Raw genomic sequence first — 20,632 nt, forward strand, 5'->3', positions numbered from 1 at the left:
ATGGCTGCAACTCTAAGGCCTCGCTGAATAATATAAGAAGTGCATGGGAGTTCAGTGTCTGTGATTTTTATGACCTCCCCTCCTTTTTCCTCTTCGCTGCCGTTCTTCACGTATGATGTTGCAGACAAAAGAGTTGTCCTGGGCTCGGACAAGCCCTGCGAGGGCGTAGCGACATCCCTCCGCTTTCCCTCTCAACCGGGCTCATTCACCCCAGGTAATTATGGGAGTGAAGCCGGGCCGCCAGATGGACAACCGGATTCACCAATAAAGACGTCTCCTGTTTCCGAGCGAATAAAGGCACTGGAAGCTCTCGCTGCCAAAAAGAAGGAACCTGACTTTAGAAGTGACGGGGGGTTCTCACACTTCAGAGATCGCCACCATGAGAAATCTGAGAAAACTCCAACTGAGACTCCAAAATCCCCCACTGAGAAATTCCCAACAACTTTCCAGAAAAGAGGAGGTTCTTCTGATCAGGACTCACCTGAATCCCCCTTTGAGGTACTTGGAGATCTAAGACAAGGCAATGAGTTTGAAGAAACAGAAGAGTGGATGAAGGCTCACTTACCGCCTGTGCCAGACTTTGATGCTGTAGATTTAATAAAGGGCACTTCAGACAATGCTACATCAAAGGAGGAGAAGGTGGCTGATATAGTGATACCTGAAGCTCCGGCTGCTTTTGCTGGTGTCCCTGATGCTTTCATGGATTCTCCGGTTGAAGCTCCAAAACTAAAGGATGACCACGTTGATGCACAGAAGCAGCCCTGTGTGGAGGAAGAGTCTGAGTTTGACCTTAGCTTTTTGCCAACAGCTTACATGTGGGACCAGCAGGACAAATCAGGTGCCCAGGCTCCATCAAATGTCAATCCAACTTCACCTGCACCTCCAGCAGGCTTTGGCTCCCCATCCCCTCCTGTCTCCCCACCAGTTGGCATCGATGCTAAACAGAATGCTTCAGATGAGAAGAAGCTCACTTTGACTGGAGATCCGGAGCCCCCAGAGGCAAGTGAAGCGGACAGCTCAGGAGAGTCGGATGATACTGTCATTGAAGATGGTGTCAGTGTTCCTGCAGCTGTTTCTCCTCCTTCTGATCCAGCTGCTTCAAAAGATTCTACCACTACCCCCGCTTCCTCAGCCACCGATCCTACAACTGAGGAAAAGGAGGCTCCTCCACTAAGGTCTGAGAGGAAGCTAATGCAGGTTCCAACAATCAATGTTATTGAGACGGACGAGCCAAACTACAGTGAGGAGGAGATGGATCTTGAAGCAGAGGAAGATGAGGACTATGAGGTTGTAAAAGACCCAGCTAGAGAGGGTTCAAAGGCCCCAGAGCCAGAGGAAAGTAAAGATGAACCACCCAAGAAGCGCCCCATAGAAACTGAATTCATGGAAGGCTACTCTCCTCCGTCCTCGCCAGTTGACTCTGATGAGGAATACTCTCCCGAACACAAGATAGCCAGATCTCTTCCTGAAACAATACACCAAGAAACGGCGTCAAAACCAGACGCCCTACCCGATAAAATTGACTCAAAAGGCTCGGTTTCTGAATCTGCAAAACCACAGACCACTTCCAGTACAGTGAATGAAAACCCCTACCCTTTTATGGTCTCAAATGAAGAAGTGGACTTCCCAGACAATGACGATGAGTGGTCAGATGAAGCACAAGATATTCTTGCAGGCAAGACTGATCTTCCACTCATGGAAACAAATCCTTACAGCCTATCCAAAGTGGATGATAAGAGCAGTACAAAAGCAGATTATATGGAGACGGCTTCCTTTCCCAAAACCAGCTTCATGCAGGATGACATCTATGACAGACAATCGTTTGATTATGACTATGATGCATCCTGTCCCGTGGATGACATTGATGACAAAGGGCTAAACAATGCCAAGGAGCGGTTTCTTTCTGATCCTTCCCCAATCAATGTTGACAAACCGGATGCAAGCCCTGGTCCTCAAGAGGACAGTCAAAATCTGGAGGATTCCCCCTCAGTGAATGATGATGATGACGCCCTTACCAAGCCAGTGGCAAGAGACTATCCCCAGGATCCTTATTCCTCCTTCGGAAGTGAGACTGTAAGCAGCATCAGTGAGCAAGATTTCAAAAAGAAAACTACCACTGACATTGTTGCTAACAACATGGACGATAGCAATAGACTTGACTCAAAGATCCAGAAAGACATTAAAACGGGTCAACATGTACCTGAGGAAACAAACAACCAAGAAAGCATTGACGCTGACCGCTCTGAGCCTACAGATAGCTTTGTTGATTTTATGAGGGAGTGCCTGAAATCAAGGCAGGACGAAGAACCTGACGCCAAGACCACAGATGTTTCCTCAAAGAGCAAGTCCGGCAACGCCGATTTGCCTCCTTCCCAGAACCCTCCAACCATGGTGATGGATCTCGAACAAGAACGGCTCACTATCAGTGCTCTCAAAGAGCTGGGCAGCAGTCAAGAGGAGGAAGAGGATGTGACATCGCTCCGATCAAAGATTCCTGACCAGGACAACCTCAATGCAACATCTGTACAGCAGTCTGCCTTTACCTCAGTCCCTAATCCTCCATGTTCCCAAAGCAACCGTGTGTTTGACAGCACGTATTCCAAAGAGGTAGACGCCATCGACGAATGGGTGGCTGAAGCCTATCATCTTGCTGAGCATGTCTTGACAGCAATACTAACCCACTTATCAGGTAACACTTCCTCCTTCCAGGCGGTAGGCCTGCTAACCTCATGCAGTCACCTCAGAAGGCCCCTTTTTACTCACTTGCACCTTGCACATGCCTGGTCCTTTTGTTTCTTTAACACATCGACTGCATGTAGGAGAGGGCTTCATGGGGAAAAATAGCCAATTGTTTTTGAAGGCAGACTTCTATCTAGACATTATATAGCCTGCCATTTGTAGCCACATGTTGTAGCCTGCCATTGAGGACACAACAGACTAACGATATTTGTTTGCTCTCCTTATACGTCAGAGACTTGCATTCAAACGTTTGCATACCATCAAGCCCCTACATTTGATGCCCAGATGGTATTTGTTCCCCAAATATAACCCCTCAGGGTGTGGGTCAACTGTAGCGGTGCCAGGAGCTAATCAATGCTGCAGAGAAGAATATTGGATCTTTTGACCTCTAAAGGCCCAAAGCAACAAGAATAGTAACCAGAGAACGTGTTGTCCAGTGGCTATAAGAGTGCGTTGTTTCACCTGCTCAAGCTGTCGTGCTGCTGGAGCAGTCCAAATGCCAGCGCATTGGCTTTCACTAAAGCTAGCTTGGTAGCCTGACTTCAGACAGAATTGAAAACATGTTACATTATGTCCACATCATGGATAAGTTTTACTGCATTCTCAGGTATGGAACAGGTATCAGGAACATCAGGAATCAGGATGTGTGTGGAATGTAAAGGTGCTTTGGTGAAGGCTCAGACTGTTGGGATAACATTTTGGTGGCCACAACTACAAGTTATATTTGGTGGCCACAAACCATTGGGCCATGGCTCCTTTCGCACCCTGACAACCGAGAAATCGTTGAACTGAAAGTCATGGTAAGTCGAGCTCAGTAGCTCTGATATAAACGACAGTTGTGTGGTGCTAGCATAAAGTGTCATGTTAGTCAAAGCTAGTAGAGTGGCAGCAGTCGGTCTGTTTCCACCAATATCATTTATATTTTTCAAAGAGCTCGAGTATCAAAGAGGTACTTGGTATCGGCCAATACTCTATAAGTCTAGGTATCAGAATTGGTATCAGGAAGGCAAATGTATTTATAGAGCACCAATCATACGTGAAGCAATTCAAAGTGCTTTACACGATTAAAAACGGAGCATTAAGAACATGAAAAGAAATTTGACACTTAGCAACAATCAGTTAGATTAAAATAATTAAGTAAAAATGTGGACAGGAAGTTGTGCAGCAGGACAGAAAAGAGGAAGGAAAACATGGTATCGTAACATCTCCAAAGTCGAGGCAGCTGTAGAAACTGCAGTCGTCACAAAGATCGTACAAGTGAATCCACAGTTCAGTGTGCTATATGAACACTAGAGCTGCATACGGGCCTGTGATCCCCACTCCATTTGAGCTTTTGACCCTTTCCTGCCCTCTGTCCTTTACAGCTCGGCAGTGGTCCACTCACAGAGTGGGTGGGTGCATGGGGCTTTAAATATGGTGCCCAAGTGTTGGCTTGCAAGAACCTTGGACGTCACGGGTTGCAGTCAATCCATGGTGTTGGGTTTCTGCCTTTTATGCAACTTTCCACTGCTCCCTTACTGGAGACCATGCCATGATGGCAATGCATGAAACAGAATAACAGAGATGCAACATTAATTGTAATCTCAAGGTCATGGAGGTGCAAGTTTTGTGCTGGTACAGATTCAGGCAACTTGGACAAGCTGTTTTCTCTTTTAATTCTTTGTTCTTCATCCAGGACCTTTTTTCTTATTACAATGTTTGACTCTTCGGCCATAAACAAACCTCTTTAAAAGCATAGTTATTGTGTAAACTCTTTTTAAAAGTAAAGCAGAGCGAGGGAGTGGAAAGTGTTAATTTCCAGCAGCCAGCTCTGCAGTACCCTCCCTGTCTCTGCAAACATGATCTCTATTCTACACACACATGCACACAGAGGCTGGTATGCAGACAGTAATCCTGACACATTCAGAGCTACGTCTACATGTGTTGAATACTTTAACCTAGAGTTTGGCACACCACACAGCAGCCTGCTGGTGCTCTGGCAACCAGGAGCAAGGGGGGAGTTTGTAGAAAAGGCATAAAGGAAATGTCAGCCTCATCTTAAAGCTGTAATGTGTATTGTTTAGTGAAGCTCGTTGGCAGGGCACATAATAGTCGTGTTTCTTAATTGTGTTGAGGTCTGTTTTGTGTCCTGCTCTGTAGAGGAGCTGTGTTGTTGAGTCCTCCCCCTCCAGCCATGAGCTGCTTCTATTTTAGTGCTTCTCTGCAGTGCTGCTCCACAACTCAGTAGGTTATCAGGCGGGGTACATTCAGCTAGGTAGGCCTGCTTCACTTGGTGTGGCTGCTGTCAGACGGAGTACACTTGGTATTTACTGTCTTTTCTTTCTTAGACATCTGTCTGGTTAAACCCACCTAACCTAAAATTGTGTTGCACCTTTCTCTTTGTGCCTTAAGGCCAGACTTGTTGCCGAGGCTTCAAAGATTAGTTTGAATAAAGCATTCCTTCAGAGTTCAGATTTGTGTTAATCCTCCGTTTGAAGATTTGCAAAGTGAAGGAAAGGCACATGTAAATACTGGGATCAAACTGTCCCTGGATCAGTGTTTGCTTCACATTAAGCTAAACCTGTGGTGTCGTACTACAGGTTAGTGCCTCCAACTAAAAACAAGAGAATAACCCAGACAGGATCTGTAACGGGGTCACATGAAAAATAGAGCAAGGTTTGTGACTTAAAATAATCTCATTTCCAGTTACAACATGGAAACAGGTAGGCGTGAAAAAGCTCTGTCGTGGGCACAACACCAAACCATGATGGTAACGACTCGTGTTATCCTGTGTTCAGTGAAAAAGCTTTTTAACTCTGTAACAAACAGCAGACGGACACAGGAAGAGACCAGTTGGTCAACTTAACAACTTCACACCTGAATACTTTGTCAGTGGTTTGTTTACATGTTTCACTGCCTGCAAGTGGCAACAAAGATCAATGAAAGCTGCGTCATCGAGTTACACGCTTATAGATGCCGATTGTCTCTTTTCCCATTGCCAGTGAAGTATCCTCCTGTCGGTCTCTTTTCTGCTGCGTCACCGTCTGACGTCACAAACCGGAGACAGGGTTAGTAACCAGTGAAGATGTTATCTCCCACCTGGCCTGGGAACGCCTCGGGATCCCCCAGGAGGAGCTAGAAAATGTTGCTAGGGAGAAAGACGTCTTGGCTAACTTGCTTCGCCTGCTGCTACTGCGACCTGACCCCAGATAAACTGAAGATAATGGATGTCTGAAACATATCAAACTCAGTTTGTCTGTTTATTCAGTCCTGGGTAAAATAGATCTCCATGCAACTGTACTTTCCTTTGCATAGTTAGCATAGCATAGCATTCTATTGAAGCTGCGAGTCTTTACATTTTGGGTCCACCAAGCATACAGGCCTCGAGGTGACTGCACCTGTCCATTGTTTCCTGTATTGTCTGTACCTGTCCCTAATATACTGCCGGTGATTAATTGTTTGGTCGCTTGGATTTAAAATTGTTCCAAGATCCCAAAGGGTTAGGGTTTCTCGACATTCATCCAAAACGATTGTCTGAAGCTTCGAGAAATCGTGTGAGACCTCAAACACCTTACCTGCAGCAGAAGCACACAAACACCTTACCTGCAGCAGAAGCACACAAACACCTTACCTGCAGCAGAAGCACACATTCTGCTCGTGCATCTGCTTTAGTTCTTAGACAATAATAGAGTAAAGTTAGTGAGCACACCTATTATTAATCTACAGACCTAGCAAACATGACTTAACCCACCTACTCTTCAGCTGAATTGTCACTTGTACTGGAGGTAGTAGGGTGCATTAAACCATCCCCTGGTCTAAGTGTGTGTTGATCTGTGGTTGTGTGTAGATCTGTGGTTGTGTGTATGCGTGGTCGATGTGCGTGTGTAGCTTTAAGAGCAGCTCAGCGAAAGCAGGACACTGCAGCTCAGCAAAGACGGAGCAGGGAGAGAGATAATGAACGCAGGCCGCCAAAGCTCCGGCTGCCTCCCTGTGGGTACCTCCAGCAAAGCATGCTGGGAGGACGCACACACCCCTGTGGTGAAGGGTGAGGAAACCCCGTCCATTGTTGTTGTCGGATGAAAACATGATCAGGGAAGTCCAGCTCGAGAACAGGACAGTTAAATGTTTTCAGATTAACAGATTCATGAATCTCCTCGTCCCAAACATATTTATTCTTCTGTAATGCAGTTATGAGGTTTTCACACCGTCTTGCTGTAAGCTGCAGAATAAGAACAACAGAGCTGTTTATGTTTCTGTCAGTGAGCCAGAAGTTTGACTTATTTTAATGGAAACATGATCAAATAAGGCTGACGAATCAGATCTTTGGATAGTTTAATCATTGTGAATGTTGTGAATGTGAAGCTTCATAAAGTTAACGTGCAAAATATGAAAGCAGGGCTTGAAATGAAGAAGTGACTGAATCTGATCATCACTCCTGACCTTTGACTTTAAAAACCCTGAGAAGCAGATTAAAGGAGACGCCTTAATCACGTATTTAGTAATGAGACGGAAACTGTTAACGTGTCCGTCTCAGGGAGTGTGTGTGTGTGTGTGTGTGTGTGTGTGTGTGTGACTTATGCATCTGTGAACATGAGTGTGTGAGCTCAGCCTGCAGGACCTGAATAATTAAAGATGCACTTAAGGTGCAGTCAGAGCGACTTCACTGCATGCATATGCAACAATAATATTATCATGCACATCTTCACGGTGGAGTTACAACAGTGATTTTCAGGCAGTGCAGCAAATCAGCTGCAACAAACCCTGATTTTATGGAGCATTCGATTCTGCTCTGTTCTACTGTCGTGTCTGTTGTGAAGCTGTGCTAACATTTGATGGTGTTCTGGATCTGCAGATTATTTCCTAGATAGAAAAAACACTTAAACTATCATCAACATGGTGAGATAATGGACTGATCGCTGCAGCTACAGCTCTGTTTTCAGCATATGCAAACTGCACATCAGACTTTGGACACAGCATGAAGTTAAACTTGTCACTGCTTTAAAGTCTGAGCTCCATGTCGGGATTTAGAAACGTGAAAACATCAGGAAGAACTCAGATTCCTGCTGCGTGCCATGTGGCTGAAGAATGAAGGCAAGAAAATCAATAAGATTTAAAACAATGAAATGTTTGCTTTACATTACTGACAGAGTGGATAGATGAAGCTGTGCTCTGTGTGTGTGTGTGTGTGTGTGTGTGTGTGTGTGTGTGTGTGTGTGTGTGTGTGTGTGTGTGTGTGTGTGTGTGTGTGTGTGTGTGTGTGTGTGTGTGTGTGTGTGTGTGTGTGTGTGTGTGTGTGTGTGTGTGTGTGTGTGTGTGTGTGTGTGTGTGTGTGTGTGTGTGTGTGTGTGTGTGTGTGTGTGTGTGTGTGTGTGGGTCCTATATAAAGTGTGCTCCCATTAAACTGGTAGGAGCACAGCGGCCTGATCGTCCCTGAGGCACCGGCCCACGTGGTCTCTCCTCCACTTACACAAGGCTTTTTTAAATACCCCCTTTTCTCCCCACGCAGAGGGAAGGAGTGGCGGTCTGAGCGTGCCAGCGTTACATAAGCGCCTGGTATAGAGGCTATCACATGCAGCGCTGCTCACAGGACGTGCATTCAAACAGTAAACGAGCCCCTACAGCAATGCAGTCCTTAGTTATTCCTGCCTGCAGATTCCAGCGGATGTTTACGAGCGTGTTCAGGTTTTACTGGGACAGAGGTGCAGAGGAGGAGTTACTCCAGGCCAAAACCAATATCTCTTCTGTTTAAGCAAACGGCTGCAAATACGTGCACCGGTATTAAAACCTCAGCATGTCTGTAAATACTCTGAGTGAGGCTTTAAGTGAACTCAGCTGCAGACAGACGAGACCAGGTTCACTATAGAAACGGCTGAGCTCGTAATGTAAATCCACACGTACTAGTCGTATTGATAAATCCAGCAGTCTTTAAACTGCACGCTCAGCCCTCCTGACATCATGTTTGCATTCACTAATTATTTCCAGCTGTTTCTACTTTGCACTTTTTTTTTAGCTCTGTTCAGCTACAAACAATAAAACAGTTTACACACAGATGTTTTAGATTAGAAGTCCTGCAGCAGTTTAACGGCTGAAATACAAGGGACACAGACGCAGCACGGCACGCCTGCTGCAGCACGCCTGCAGCCCAACACGTCCATCATCAACAGATTACTGAGTTCAACTTTAGGACACAAACAGAATAAGAACAGCAAGGCTGTAGTAGGTAGTTTGTTTTGTAGCATATGAATGATTAAGTCCCTGAAATGTAAATGTATTAAATGTTGCTGCGTCAAGTTTTCGCCGCTCTGTCCCCCCGAGAAAACGGCTTTAGTCTCCGGCAGTGAGAGCTGAGTAAGTCCTGCTGTTATCGCCCGTGTCAGGCCCAAAATCACAGCATATATTCAGTCTGTTTATGATGCACGTTAAAGCAGAGAGCCTGACCTAACGCTGAGTTAGTCGACATAGCAGAGGGGGAACTGTGTGCACAAAAATAACCACAAACGTTTTGACGTCTAATTAAAGTTCTGGTTGTTGATGACATAAAGTTTCTTCAAAGCAAAGTTCTGACTTTGTTTTCCTTCTTTTGACTCTGTAGGAATCACTGTGACGCACCTCACTGGTGCAAAGGTTAGAAACAAGGTTGCTTTGTGCTGTGGGGTCTGCATGGTTACAGTAAGTGCTACCAGAAGCTGTGCCACGCAGCAGAACTACCTCGTTGGTTCTGCAGATTAAAATCAATCAGTTATAAAGTGAAAAAGGATCTATACTTAGATTCTTGTTCTTCCTCATTGTCCTACTTTTAATTCTCCTAAGACAACACAGTCTGAGCAGCATGCACACAAATCCTGCGTGCGTTACTTGTGTCCATGTCTCTTGTTTTTCAGCTGTACGGGCCGAATCCCATTTATTCTTTAAAATCAAAGCATCTGCAGGAAGTGTCCTGTTCCTGATTGTAACCTCACTGAGAGGCTGGTCTAGTGACGCTTCTTTCAGCCATCTTTAAGACTAAATGAGGCTGGTGGTTATGGCAGAAACTGTCCGTCATGAAGTGTCTCAGTCTAACCCCGCCCCCTCCTCCTTCCTCTCTGCAGTGAAGGATCTGATCCACTGGCGAGACCCCAAGAAGTCGGGCTTGGTGTTCGGCCTGTCCATGCTGCTGCTGCTGTCGCTGGCGGCCTTCAGCGTCATCAGCGTGGCGTCCTACCTGCTGCTCGCCCTGCTCTGCGTCACCATCACCTTCCGCATCTACAAGTCCGTGGTCCAGGCCGTGCAGAAGTCCAGCGACGGACACCCCTTCAAGTAAGAGCCCGGACCAGACCGCTGCACCTTTACCTGTTCTTACTGCTCTGGTAGATTTAAGGAACTTGGGTTTAATGAGACCAAAAAAGATTTTTAGTTTAATGCATAAACTAGTGGATTGTTCAGAGTTTATCTCTGTTAATATGTACTGCAGTACAGACAGAAGAAAGTGCATGCATGAACGGGTCAAACAGGACTTTGACCCAGGAGGTCAGAGTTTGAATCCCCTGTGAAACCAGCACTAACTGTGGATTAAGTATTTGAGCCCAAAGTATAATCTTTCCCTCGCCCTAACCCACTGCAACTGTAACCAGTGACTAATAAAGATGGACGACGCGTCTCCTCCTCCTCTCGTATGGTGCAGTAGAGATCGTCTGGTGGAGCCACAGTATGGCCCTCAGGTGTCCTTGGCGTGTTGGAGCCCTCAGGTGTCCTTGGCGTGTGTGAGCCCTCAGGTGTCCGTGGTGTGTTGGAGCCCTCAGGTGTCCTTGGCGTGTTGGAGCCCTCAGGTGTCCTTGGCGTGTTGGAGCCCTCAGGTGGGCTCAGTCTGCAGCAGAACAGCTTCTTGTGTCGGTCTGAAGCAGATATTCACGCTGATGGAAAGTTCAATGACTGTAGTGTTAGTGTTAGTTACGTCTCCTCTCGCCGTTCCTCCTCTACTCTGCTACTCGGGAACAGAACGCTGCAGGAGCCCCATTTGTCCACAGAGCTGTCAATCATGAGGCCACGCCCCCTTTTTATAGCCTCAAATAACTACTTTGTTCTGCACTAAAAAGGCTTCTTCATGCTCTGAAACTCTTCCTAAAATTAGATGTGAACATTTCAGTATGTTGCAACACATTTAATCCAGGTTCAAGCTGACTGTGTCCTCCTAGCTGCAAAATAAAGTCACATTAAACACGGAGCAGGAGCAGACGTGGTCTCCCCAGGATTCCTGCCTGCACGCAGCCCTCTCCCTGCACAGCCACATGTAAACCAGCAGCTCTGAACACGACGAAGTTTCCTAATGTTAGAGGTCAGGCGTGATGTTGCCTCGTATAACCTCTGCTGAAGTTGTTCTATAAATAAAGCAGAGCAGACAGAGGAGCACAGGGAGCGCTTCAGAACGCAGCTCCTCCTCAAAGGAACAAAACTAGACGCTCCTCGCAGCTCCTCGCAGCTCCTCGCAGCCCCTCGCAGCTCCTCGCAGCTCCTCGCAGCCCCTCGCAGCTCCTCGCAGCTCCTCGCAGCCCCTCGCAGCTCCTCGCAGCTCCTCGCTCCTCTAAACCAAATACTTCACGTTTTAGTGTGAAAGTAGAACAATCTCACTGCAGAGCAGCTGGAACATAAATATTTACATCTGTACCGTTTTAGTCAGAATGACAACAGTTCAACTTTGAAATCGATCAGTTAGTTAGGTGTGAATGTTTCCTGCGGTCTGACCTCGTCTCTGACAGGAAGGACGTGTAAGGACGTCTCTGGGAAACACTGATCGACGTTTTCAACAAGTCGACTGATAGAAAATAAAGGATTGAACGATTTCTGATGCATAATGAAAATAAGTTTTCTCAGTGTGCACCTCTGGATTATTTCTTCACGTATCGTCTCAGACTGAAGTCGCTCCGGTGGCAGCCATATGTATCCATCATATGTATCCATCATATGTATCCATCATATGTATCCATCATATGTATCCATCATATGTATCCATCATATGTATCCATCATATGTATCCATCATATGTATCCATCATATGTATCCATCTTTGCAGCAAAGATCTGAACCGTCGTGTTTCCCAAAACAAATAAATAGAATAAAATCAAATAGAATATAAATAATAATTCACAATAAAAATAAACTGATATAATACTAAGCCTTTATTTCCTCCTCCTCCTCCTCCTTCCTCTTTTTTCCTCCACTTTCCTCCTCATTTTTCCCTTCTCCTTTTTCTTCTTTCCTCCTCTTCCTCCTCCTCTCCCTCTATCCTCATCCTTTCTTCCTTTTCCCTCCTCTTCTCCCCTCTTCCTCCTCCTCTTTCCCTCCTCCTTCTTCATCTCTTTCTCTTCTTTCCTCCTCCTCCCTCTCCTCCTCCTCCTCCATTTCTTCTTTCTCCTCCTCTATCCCTCCTCCTCCTCCTCCTCCTCCTCCTCCTCCTCCTCCTCTCTGCAGAGCGCTGATAGATAAGGATGTCAGCATCCCTCCTGAGACCTTCCGTAAGCACGTGGACTCCAGTCTGACCTACATCAACCGCGGCCTGAAGCAGATGAGCCGCCTGTTCCTGGTGGAGGACCTGGTGGACTCCCTGAAGGTGAGCGGCTCGGCCCTTCGTCTCCGCCCATCCTCATCCTCAGATATCTTTTATAATCACAGTGAACGATGAGGACCGTCCTCTCTGTCCTACAAAGACTCCTCTCCAGGGCGCCGCCCTTTAAACAGTCTGTTTGACTGATGTCCCCCCGTGCTGTAACAATCAGAGTCACAACCTGATCTGTAGTTTCAAAATAAAAGCCAGTAATTATTATTTTTTATAATATAATAGATTTATTAAGATTTCTATTATCCCTAATTAATAAATGCTCCGACTGTAGAATAATTTACAATGTGTACCTGAACACCTGCCTCAGACTGACCTCTGTGGTATAACCATCATCATGTTTACATGAACACATCAGGGAGTCAACAATAACACACATCTCTGTTCTGGTCTCTGTTCTGGTCTCTGTTCTGGTCTCTGTTCTGGTCTCTGTTCTGGTCCCTCCATGAAGCTTCCTTCAGTCACCCAGCAGACAAAATGAGGACGCTCCCTCTGCTGCTGTTTTTAGTAACGTGGGTCAAAAACATCCACATTTATAAAAAGCAGCAGAAAAACCAGAAATAACCTGAAAACAAAGACGGAAGGTTCTGGAGAGTTCTGGAGAGTTCCGGAGAGTTCTGCAGAGTTCAGAAGTGTTCTGGTGTTCGATGCAGGAACTTTGATGTCACCAAACTCCATGTATGAAAGAGGGATTAAACGTGTGTGTAGTCGTCCCTCCCGAACAGGTGCAACAGAACGAACAGGAGGAACAGGCAGCTGACACACCGATCAGTCTACCTGAGTGAGAACACCTGTGCAGGTGGATCATCAGGGCCGTGCAGGGCGTGTGGGTGCAGCGTCTGATGAAAGCTGCTTTTGTTTCTCATATAAACTCTGTCGGTATTTAAGATGGAGGTGTGACCTGTAGATTAATGACTACATAAACTACAACACCCAGGTCTCATTCCACAACACCGTCCTGTCTGAGACGGCGTATCAGGCTGAAGACACTTTTTGTCTTTAATCCACAGGAAGCGTTTCTGAGCTGCGTCTCCTGCAGTGTTCTCACACAGCTGATCCTCAGGCTGCTCACACTGTACCGGCTCTCTGATCTTTCTCTGTGTTTCTGAGAGTCTATTAAAGAAGATGATCAGAACTCTGAAGGTTACATAAATGTGAAAGTATAAATAGTGTGTGTGTCGTCTCTGAGCGTCTCTTTGTGCCCTCCTCTCAGCTGGCTGTGGTCATGTGGCTGTTCACCTACGTAGGAGCTGTTTTCAATGGGATCACCATCCTCATCCTGGGTAAGAGCCGTGGGAACCAGCCGGCACAATCACACACATTATATCTGTGGAGCTGTTTATAATGAACACAGTCAGAGAAATCTGTGTTTGATTATTTTATATGTGAACAGTTACGTTCATGATGCAGCCGGTCGTGAACACAAGGTTAAACAGCGAGTATCTCCGGCCTTAAGCTGCTTGAGCTCATGAGTTCAATGATGTTTTTAATGTCGTAGAAAAATACAAGACAATCTTTGAAGCTTTCAGACATCAAACTAAAGAGTCTTTAAATTCAAGACGAGGGAACATTCAAAACTTCTTCAGCAGGTTTAAAGATGCAGGAATGAGCCTGTTCTATAAAGTCTGTGTATGTTCCTCACATGTCGTCTCTGTCTCCTCCAGCTGACATCCTCCTCTTCGCCGTGCCTCCGGTCTACGAGAAGAACAAGGTGAGTCCGAGCCGCTGTCATCATGTTTGTTTGTCGTGAGCCGGGACGAACTGAGACTCAGCCCCTCTTAAAGAGCAGCGATGACATCACATGATGCAAACGTCCCCCTCAGCAGTGAGCTCACTGGATGACCGCAGTCTTCCTCACACACTGAAGGCTTTCTGCGTCGCTTGTTGTTGTCGTCCAGCTGCTGAGAACATGAAGTCATCACAGTGTCGGGCAAATAAAGGGCCCGTATACGTCCCTTTAATACATCTGTCCTACTTGCCAACCCTCCCAATTTTCCCATCATTCCCTTTTGTTTAATTTCCTGCTCGTTGTTTCCTCTCCACATTTTCCTGCTGGTTGTTACTCCTTGTTGATGACAGCGCACAGCGTGTTTAAGCCCTACGATTGAGAGCCAGTTGTTTCTCCTCAGTCGGAGACAAAACTTGAAAGTGTGAGTACAAAGAGAAATAGATGCTCGAGTACATTTCAGACACCCTGGAAGAAGTAAAATCTGCTGCGTCAGTCTTCCTTCTGTCTGTCACCTGAGCGCAGGAAACAAAACCTCTGAAGGTCTGAGTGTTTGGGTTTTTAAATCGTCCCTCTTTCGAGGCAAAGGTTGGCGAGTACATGAAGTGCAGCGTCCCAAACAGCAGAGATATGATGTGCACTCAGTGCCTTTGTATTTCTTGCTTAAGTGCTGGCTCAACACTGTGGTTGTGTTGTCCAAACAGTTTGTAGCGGTGGCTCAGAGCTGTCGCTCGTCCGTACAGATGCTAACAGGGTTTCAAAGTGATCTTGTGTTTGTGTTGAGCAGTAACGTACGAGCTGATATTCACCTGTCCCTCATCTCCTCTGCTTCCAGACTCAGATCGATCAGTACATCGACCTGGTACGCACTCAAGTCAACACCACGATCGCCAAGTAAGTGAATCTACAGCTGTGTCTCAGTTCAGGAGCTGCATCCTTCAAAGGACGCGGCCTGTGAAGGACGCGTCATCCGTAGCCTGTGTAGACTCTAAATGAGACGGTCTGGTCTGTGAGGGACTTCCTGTTTGTGTCACCAGCTGTTCCCGCCCTTACCTTCGCATTACATAGCAACAGGTAGCTAATAAGCTATCATACCTACTGTCACGTAACTTCATTATTTTAAAGATAATTACATTTTAATGCAGGGCAGTGACCGTAACGACTTGTTCTAACCCCGGTGAAACACCAACGCCGCCGCCTTGAGGACTGTCGCCTCTGTATATGGCCTCCGATTTAAAGTGCTGAGCTGAACAGGCGCCCCGAGGCCCCTTTTCTAACGTTTGTATCTGTAGCTGAAAACCTGATGGATCCTTCGTGGCCCGGGGAAAGGACGCATCTGAAGGAGCCTTCGAGATGGGACAGCCTCGTCGCTCTGATGCAATCGGCCTTCATATACGTCCTTCAAAGGACGCAGCCCCTGAATTGGGACGCAGCCTTTACATCAGTAATGAGATCTTGTCGTGCATCCTCATCACTGCATCCAGGTTCTCACTCTGCTTTGTTTCCTCCTGCAGGTTGCAAGAGAAACTTCCCGGCGCTGTGAAACGCAGCAAAACTGAATGATCCTCCCGAACATTAGAAACCTCCACGTCACCATCATCCTCATCTTCATCACCATCTTAAACCCCCCCTCTTTACCCCCCCTCTCCAGAAGCCCCGCCCCCCAGTCTAACTCCTCCCCCCTCCTCCATCCACCATCAGCACCCTCCCACACTGAACCCTGCTAGGTAGAAAACCCCTGAGCTACTCGATATTCAATGTAAAACTACTGCGCAGCTTAACTCGCAAGCATTAAAAAGAACTGTGCCTGTGCAGACAGGAAGCACGTCGCTAGAGAGGAAGTGATGTAATCACACCCGGACTGTCTGTGGGCGGAGCCACAGGGAGATGGAGGCAGGGTCGAGTGAACTAGACTGAATCTATGACCTGGTTTTTGTGGTGAGCGGCGAGCGGGGGGGTGACGGGCACACAAAGCAAATGTCTGTACTTTCCCACATTTCCCCGAAGGCGACAGAATAATTTAACGAGCTTTCGGTGTTCATGCGACTCGTCTTCTCGCTCCGCAGCTGTTTTAAGATAGAGTTTAAAGCTGGTTCTGGGGTCTCTGTTTCTGCTCGGCCTGTCCATGACTTTGTTTCAGGCACTTCCTCTGTATGTAAGTTTCTGCAATGCACTGAATTTTAATTTTTTACACCCGTGAGCAGGATGAAATAAAAGATTGGAAACACTGAGCCAGCTGTGATAATTTGGTCTAGTTCACCCTCTTTTGATCAGAAGCATTTTTTGAACCGTTCTGTGTAAATACACTTTAAGGCTCTCTCTCTCTCTGCTGTATGAACACGTTAGCCTCGCTTTTTATATCGACAGGAAGCCCCCTCACTCACCTATTAACTTACAGCGGTCCTTTTGTTGCACCTGTTCAAGCCACAAAGTGTTGAGGTCTCACATTCACGTGTAAATCTTTGACTCTTCTCATCACTACTTATTACTGTTATTGATATTAATCGTAGGACGGCTGCTTGGACTCCCCTACTAGCTTGACAACAGCATTGTAACAGTTGTGTTAAGTGTCATTTCATAGTTTCATGTTTTAAACGAGGTCGTCAGAGGCCTCCTGACAGACTATAAGTTAAGAGAAGTTCTCTACGATGTGTTCGAAGACTCTGGAAATCCCAAAAATGGCCTCCAAGTTCACTGGGTTCAAAAGTATGGAGGCTAGAGTGTGCCAAAAAGTTTAATTATAATTTACCTAAAGGTTCAGAATAAAACTCAAAGATTGACTTTAATTAAATTCAGTGTGTGATCCAAATTATAATCCGTTAATTATCAAACTGTATTTATTATTTTAAATGATGCAGTAAGAACCTGTAATAAGTGGGAATAAAACCAACTTTAAGTTTTAGTTTCAGGACTAAAGAAAAAAAAGAAAGGAGGAAATGTTTTATTTAAAATTTGACAATTGAAAAAATTGAAATGTTGGAACATAATGAAACGTTCACATTTTGTTTCCAGATATAAGTTGATTTTTTTGTGGGAGGAGAGTTTTTTTTGTTTTGGATTTTCAGAATAAAGTCAAAATGGCAAAAAAAAAATGTCCTCCCCATTTTTTTTTTTTTTATACCTGGACGTAACACTAAAGGTTTTGACATTTGGACTTTTTTCTTATGTTTGGCACTGATGAGCTTCAGTATTGAAGACCCATTTAAAAAAGAAAGCAACAATTTTTAGACGTGTGTGATGGCCACTCGTGGCTCCCATAGCTGTATTTATTTACAGGAGCTGCGTATTGTAAAAAATCTGGCAATATGATGCGTATCACGATGCACTGTAATAAATTTAACCTTTAAATGGGAAGAAGAAAAGAACAGGCCCCTGAATCAGCTTTAAATGTAGTTGAAGATGGATTGTAACACTGCCATCTGGTGGTCGGAGGTTTAAACAACACAAGAGAAACCACTGCTACAAATCTTTGCATAGAAACTATTAAACAAAACACAGTTACACAACAATCTTTTTCTTCAGAATGTAAATCTTCACAACAAAAGGCAGAAAAGTTGGTAAATAGAATAAAATTTGTGATTTAAAGTATGGGGGGGAATATAAAATGTGTATAATCTTTCCTTTTGGCACATTCTGGATTCAGCAGTGACCCTGGAGGATGTTTTGGCGGTTACAGAGTTGCTCCAACATGTTCAGGAGGAGCAGTTTCATTAAAGAGTAGCTGTGGCGTCTGGAGGACGTTTTTTGGAGTGTTTTTTATCATAGAGCTCGACTTTGTTTCTCTGACTGCCATGAAGCGCATGTCATAGTGTAAGCTGGAAACAGACTCACCCTTTATATAATAGGCTGTATCATATTCTTGACCCTAACTTTTTGATTAATCTGATTATTACTTGTGATTGTTCGATTGGTGTTTTTGAACTCGGTGAAGAAGAATTCAGAGTCATATGTTAGCACGAATGCTATGTCTCCATTTTCTTTTAAGGGATGAATATATAGAAGGAAACGACAAAATGTTGGTGTTCATTTTTTTAAGTTTGCATGGAGAAAATGTCCCCGAAATACTGACCAGAAAATCATCCTGTCATTAGTTTCAAATGCAGTAACCTTAAAATCTGCCTGAATGTTTCCTCTGCTGTGTAAAGCCCAAATATGCAACATGCTAGCTGTTAGCTGTTAGCCCCACCGCCTCAGACGGTCTCTGAAATCAGACACTGATTATGTTCTTATGCATCCTGTTTATTTATTTGAATGTGGAGAAGTTGCATATTGTAGCTTTAAAAGTTTTCATCAACAAGCTTCAAGCTGGCTAAAGGAACGTTTCCAGTTGTGTTTCCACCTGAAGTACCAAGAACTTTAAGTCCCAGGAACCACGTTTTAAGGTTCCTTCAGCCGCGTGTTCTCTGGTTTCCAACGTGGTCTGAATATAAGTGAAGATTAGGAACATCGATCCCCTGACATAAAGCAAAGCAAGAGCACTTTTAAAAGTTTTTTTGTGCTCTAAAAAACGCTACAAATGTGACGGAACAAAAACTTCAAGCAAAAACAAAAATGGTGGCTAAATAAAAAAAAACAAAATGCAAATGTTCTACCAGTAACACGTTTGCATAACTTGTTGCATTTCCACCAAAATGATTGTGAATCTTTAGTCCTAGGAACGACTTCTAAAAGCTGTTTCCACTGTGGCCTGAAGACGCTCTCGGCTCTCAGCTGACTTATTCAAATGTGACGTCTGGTTTTTTTTGCACTAGAACAACCACGTCACATAAAGCGACAGAAAGACATCATTATACGACAATGGTTGCTGAAAACAAAGCAACACGTTCTTGACCAATTAGAAATGTTCAGTGCTGTACGCCCCACCCACAAAGTTCCTGTACGTTTGGGAAGTAGTTCCCCTTTGGGCGGGGACTTTTTGAGGGATGAATAAATGTCCCAGGAACTTAATTTGGACTCTGGTCCTTGCGGTGGAAATGCAACGAGTTCCTCTTAAGGTTCTGAGTCCCTTGGGAAAGTTCCTGCAGTGGAAACGTGTTTTTCGGTAATAGATGTTTTCTTTACATAAAGTTAGTTTAAGCAAAGAACAAGAAAGCTAAAGGGACTCTTGTGAGATTTCTTTCTCCAGCCCAAAAATATGGATTAAACATCAAACATCGCTGTTGATAAACCACAGAACTTAGCCAGCACTTTTTAGGGACTATTTCCTCTGTGGAAAGTAGTTCCAAGGAGAGGTGTTCCCTAATGGTGGAGGAGAGGAACATGAAATGTAACCCTTGTTCTCTGAATTCTGGAGGAATGAAATGCATGCCAGAAACCTCTGAAGGACCTTTATTTGTCTTTTAGTTAAACTAACTCTTTAATGTCCAAGCCTTCAGTCAGACTCCACCCCACAAGTTTCGTGCTATAGAAGCTAGTTAGCTTTAGCACAGCACCTTTAAGTGAATCTTTAGTGCAGGATGTTACCTGTGTTAGCGAGCTAACAGATAGAGCTGAGCATCATCTTCTTTATAGAGTGTAATATATAATATTTCCTCCTCTCAGCATGTTGCTTTCTCCTCCTGTGCGTCCTCTGTGTTCCATGTCGGCTCTGGGAGTGTGTGACAGGAGTGTTTTTGACCTTTTTTTTTTGTCTCTGGTGAGTTTTGTTTTGACTCTTTCTGGTATCTTAGACGTCGTTCACTAACATCTGCTCTGTTTTGTATTAGCTATGACTTTGGTTCCATATTTTTGAAGCTTTGGGGAAAAAGTGTTGCAGGAAAAAAAAGAAGAAAACTGAAAAAAATAAAGTATGTGGTCTCTGTACTGATGTCAAAGTGAAATTAATAAAAACACGTCAAAGGACCGTCGTCTTTCCTGGATCTGGTCTCTTCTTTCTGGGGCCTTGAGAAAAACACCAAATATTTCCCAGCATGCATCTCTGCAGCGTGGGAGGGAGGATTAAAAATGAATCCAGATGAAAAAACTAAAGTAAGATTTCAGAGGAGCTGCTGTCTGTTTTGATGTTTGGGTGGAGGGAGGATTACAGCTTCTAATTTTAGACGGTGAAGTGTTAACAGTCACATGCAGACTGTACGTCCCTTTAAAGCCTCCGTGTGGTTACGTAATGAATCAAAGACACGAGGACGTAAATACTGAATGAAGTGTTTAAAGTTAGCAGCTCCAAAGAGAATGAATGTTTTACCAAGACCTCTTTGTTTGTTTCACTGTCCACATTTTAGTTGTCAGAAAAACCTCATTTCAAAATGTGTGTGGACCAGAAAATACTGATGTCAACAAAAGAGCCAGGAGGCCTATGGAAGATAAATGGTGCCATGAGAGGAAAAAAAGATTTATTTTAAAGAAAAATCTGCAGCATTCTTTTAAAGGCAAATTATAAAAACTAGCTGGCTTGCTAACTGCTAGTTTTCTTTAACTATAAAAAAAAAAAACACTGCCAAGGAAAATCTAGATTTTATTCATGATCAATGTTAGATAATTGAATTTAATTCTGTACTTTTTTTTTTGGACACAACAATTTATCTTGTGATATTTACATTTTTCTCTTAATTATATCTTTTTGAAAAAATCTTTTCTCATAATTTTGTGACTTTTTCTCAAAA

General features: G+C 44.6%; 1 protein-coding gene across 3 annotated transcripts in view; it reads left to right on the plus strand.

The window, feature by feature from the left end:
* The window catches only part of rtn3 (reticulon 3), a 31,586-nt gene extending 11,711 nt beyond the window's left edge, over nucleotides 1-19,875 (plus strand). For 2 of the 3 annotated variants that reach the window (XM_069672851.1, XM_069672852.1), the window contains 6 exons: nucleotides 9,807-10,014; nucleotides 12,163-12,301; nucleotides 13,521-13,590; nucleotides 13,972-14,018; nucleotides 14,869-14,927; nucleotides 15,548-19,875. In XM_069672851.1, the coding sequence (XP_069528952.1) occupies nucleotides 9,807-10,014; nucleotides 12,163-12,301; nucleotides 13,521-13,590; nucleotides 13,972-14,018; nucleotides 14,869-14,927; nucleotides 15,548-15,596 (572 nt within the window). In that variant the 3' untranslated portion in view covers nucleotides 15,597-19,875. Of the gene's footprint in view, nucleotides 1-124; nucleotides 2,690-9,806; nucleotides 10,015-12,162; nucleotides 12,302-13,520; nucleotides 13,591-13,971; nucleotides 14,019-14,868; nucleotides 14,928-15,547 lie in introns of all 3 variants that reach the window. The other variant, XM_069672850.1, reaches the window with a different exon arrangement.
* The last annotated feature ends 757 nt before the right edge of the window (nucleotides 19,876-20,632 follow it).

This window comes from Semicossyphus pulcher, unplaced genomic scaffold (genome assembly GCF_022749685.1).
Source record: "Semicossyphus pulcher isolate SPU_LCO1_2020_fin unplaced genomic scaffold, fSemPul1.0.p SCAF_21, whole genome shotgun sequence".
Taxonomy (NCBI): Eukaryota; Metazoa; Chordata; class Actinopteri; order Labriformes; family Labridae; genus Semicossyphus; species Semicossyphus pulcher.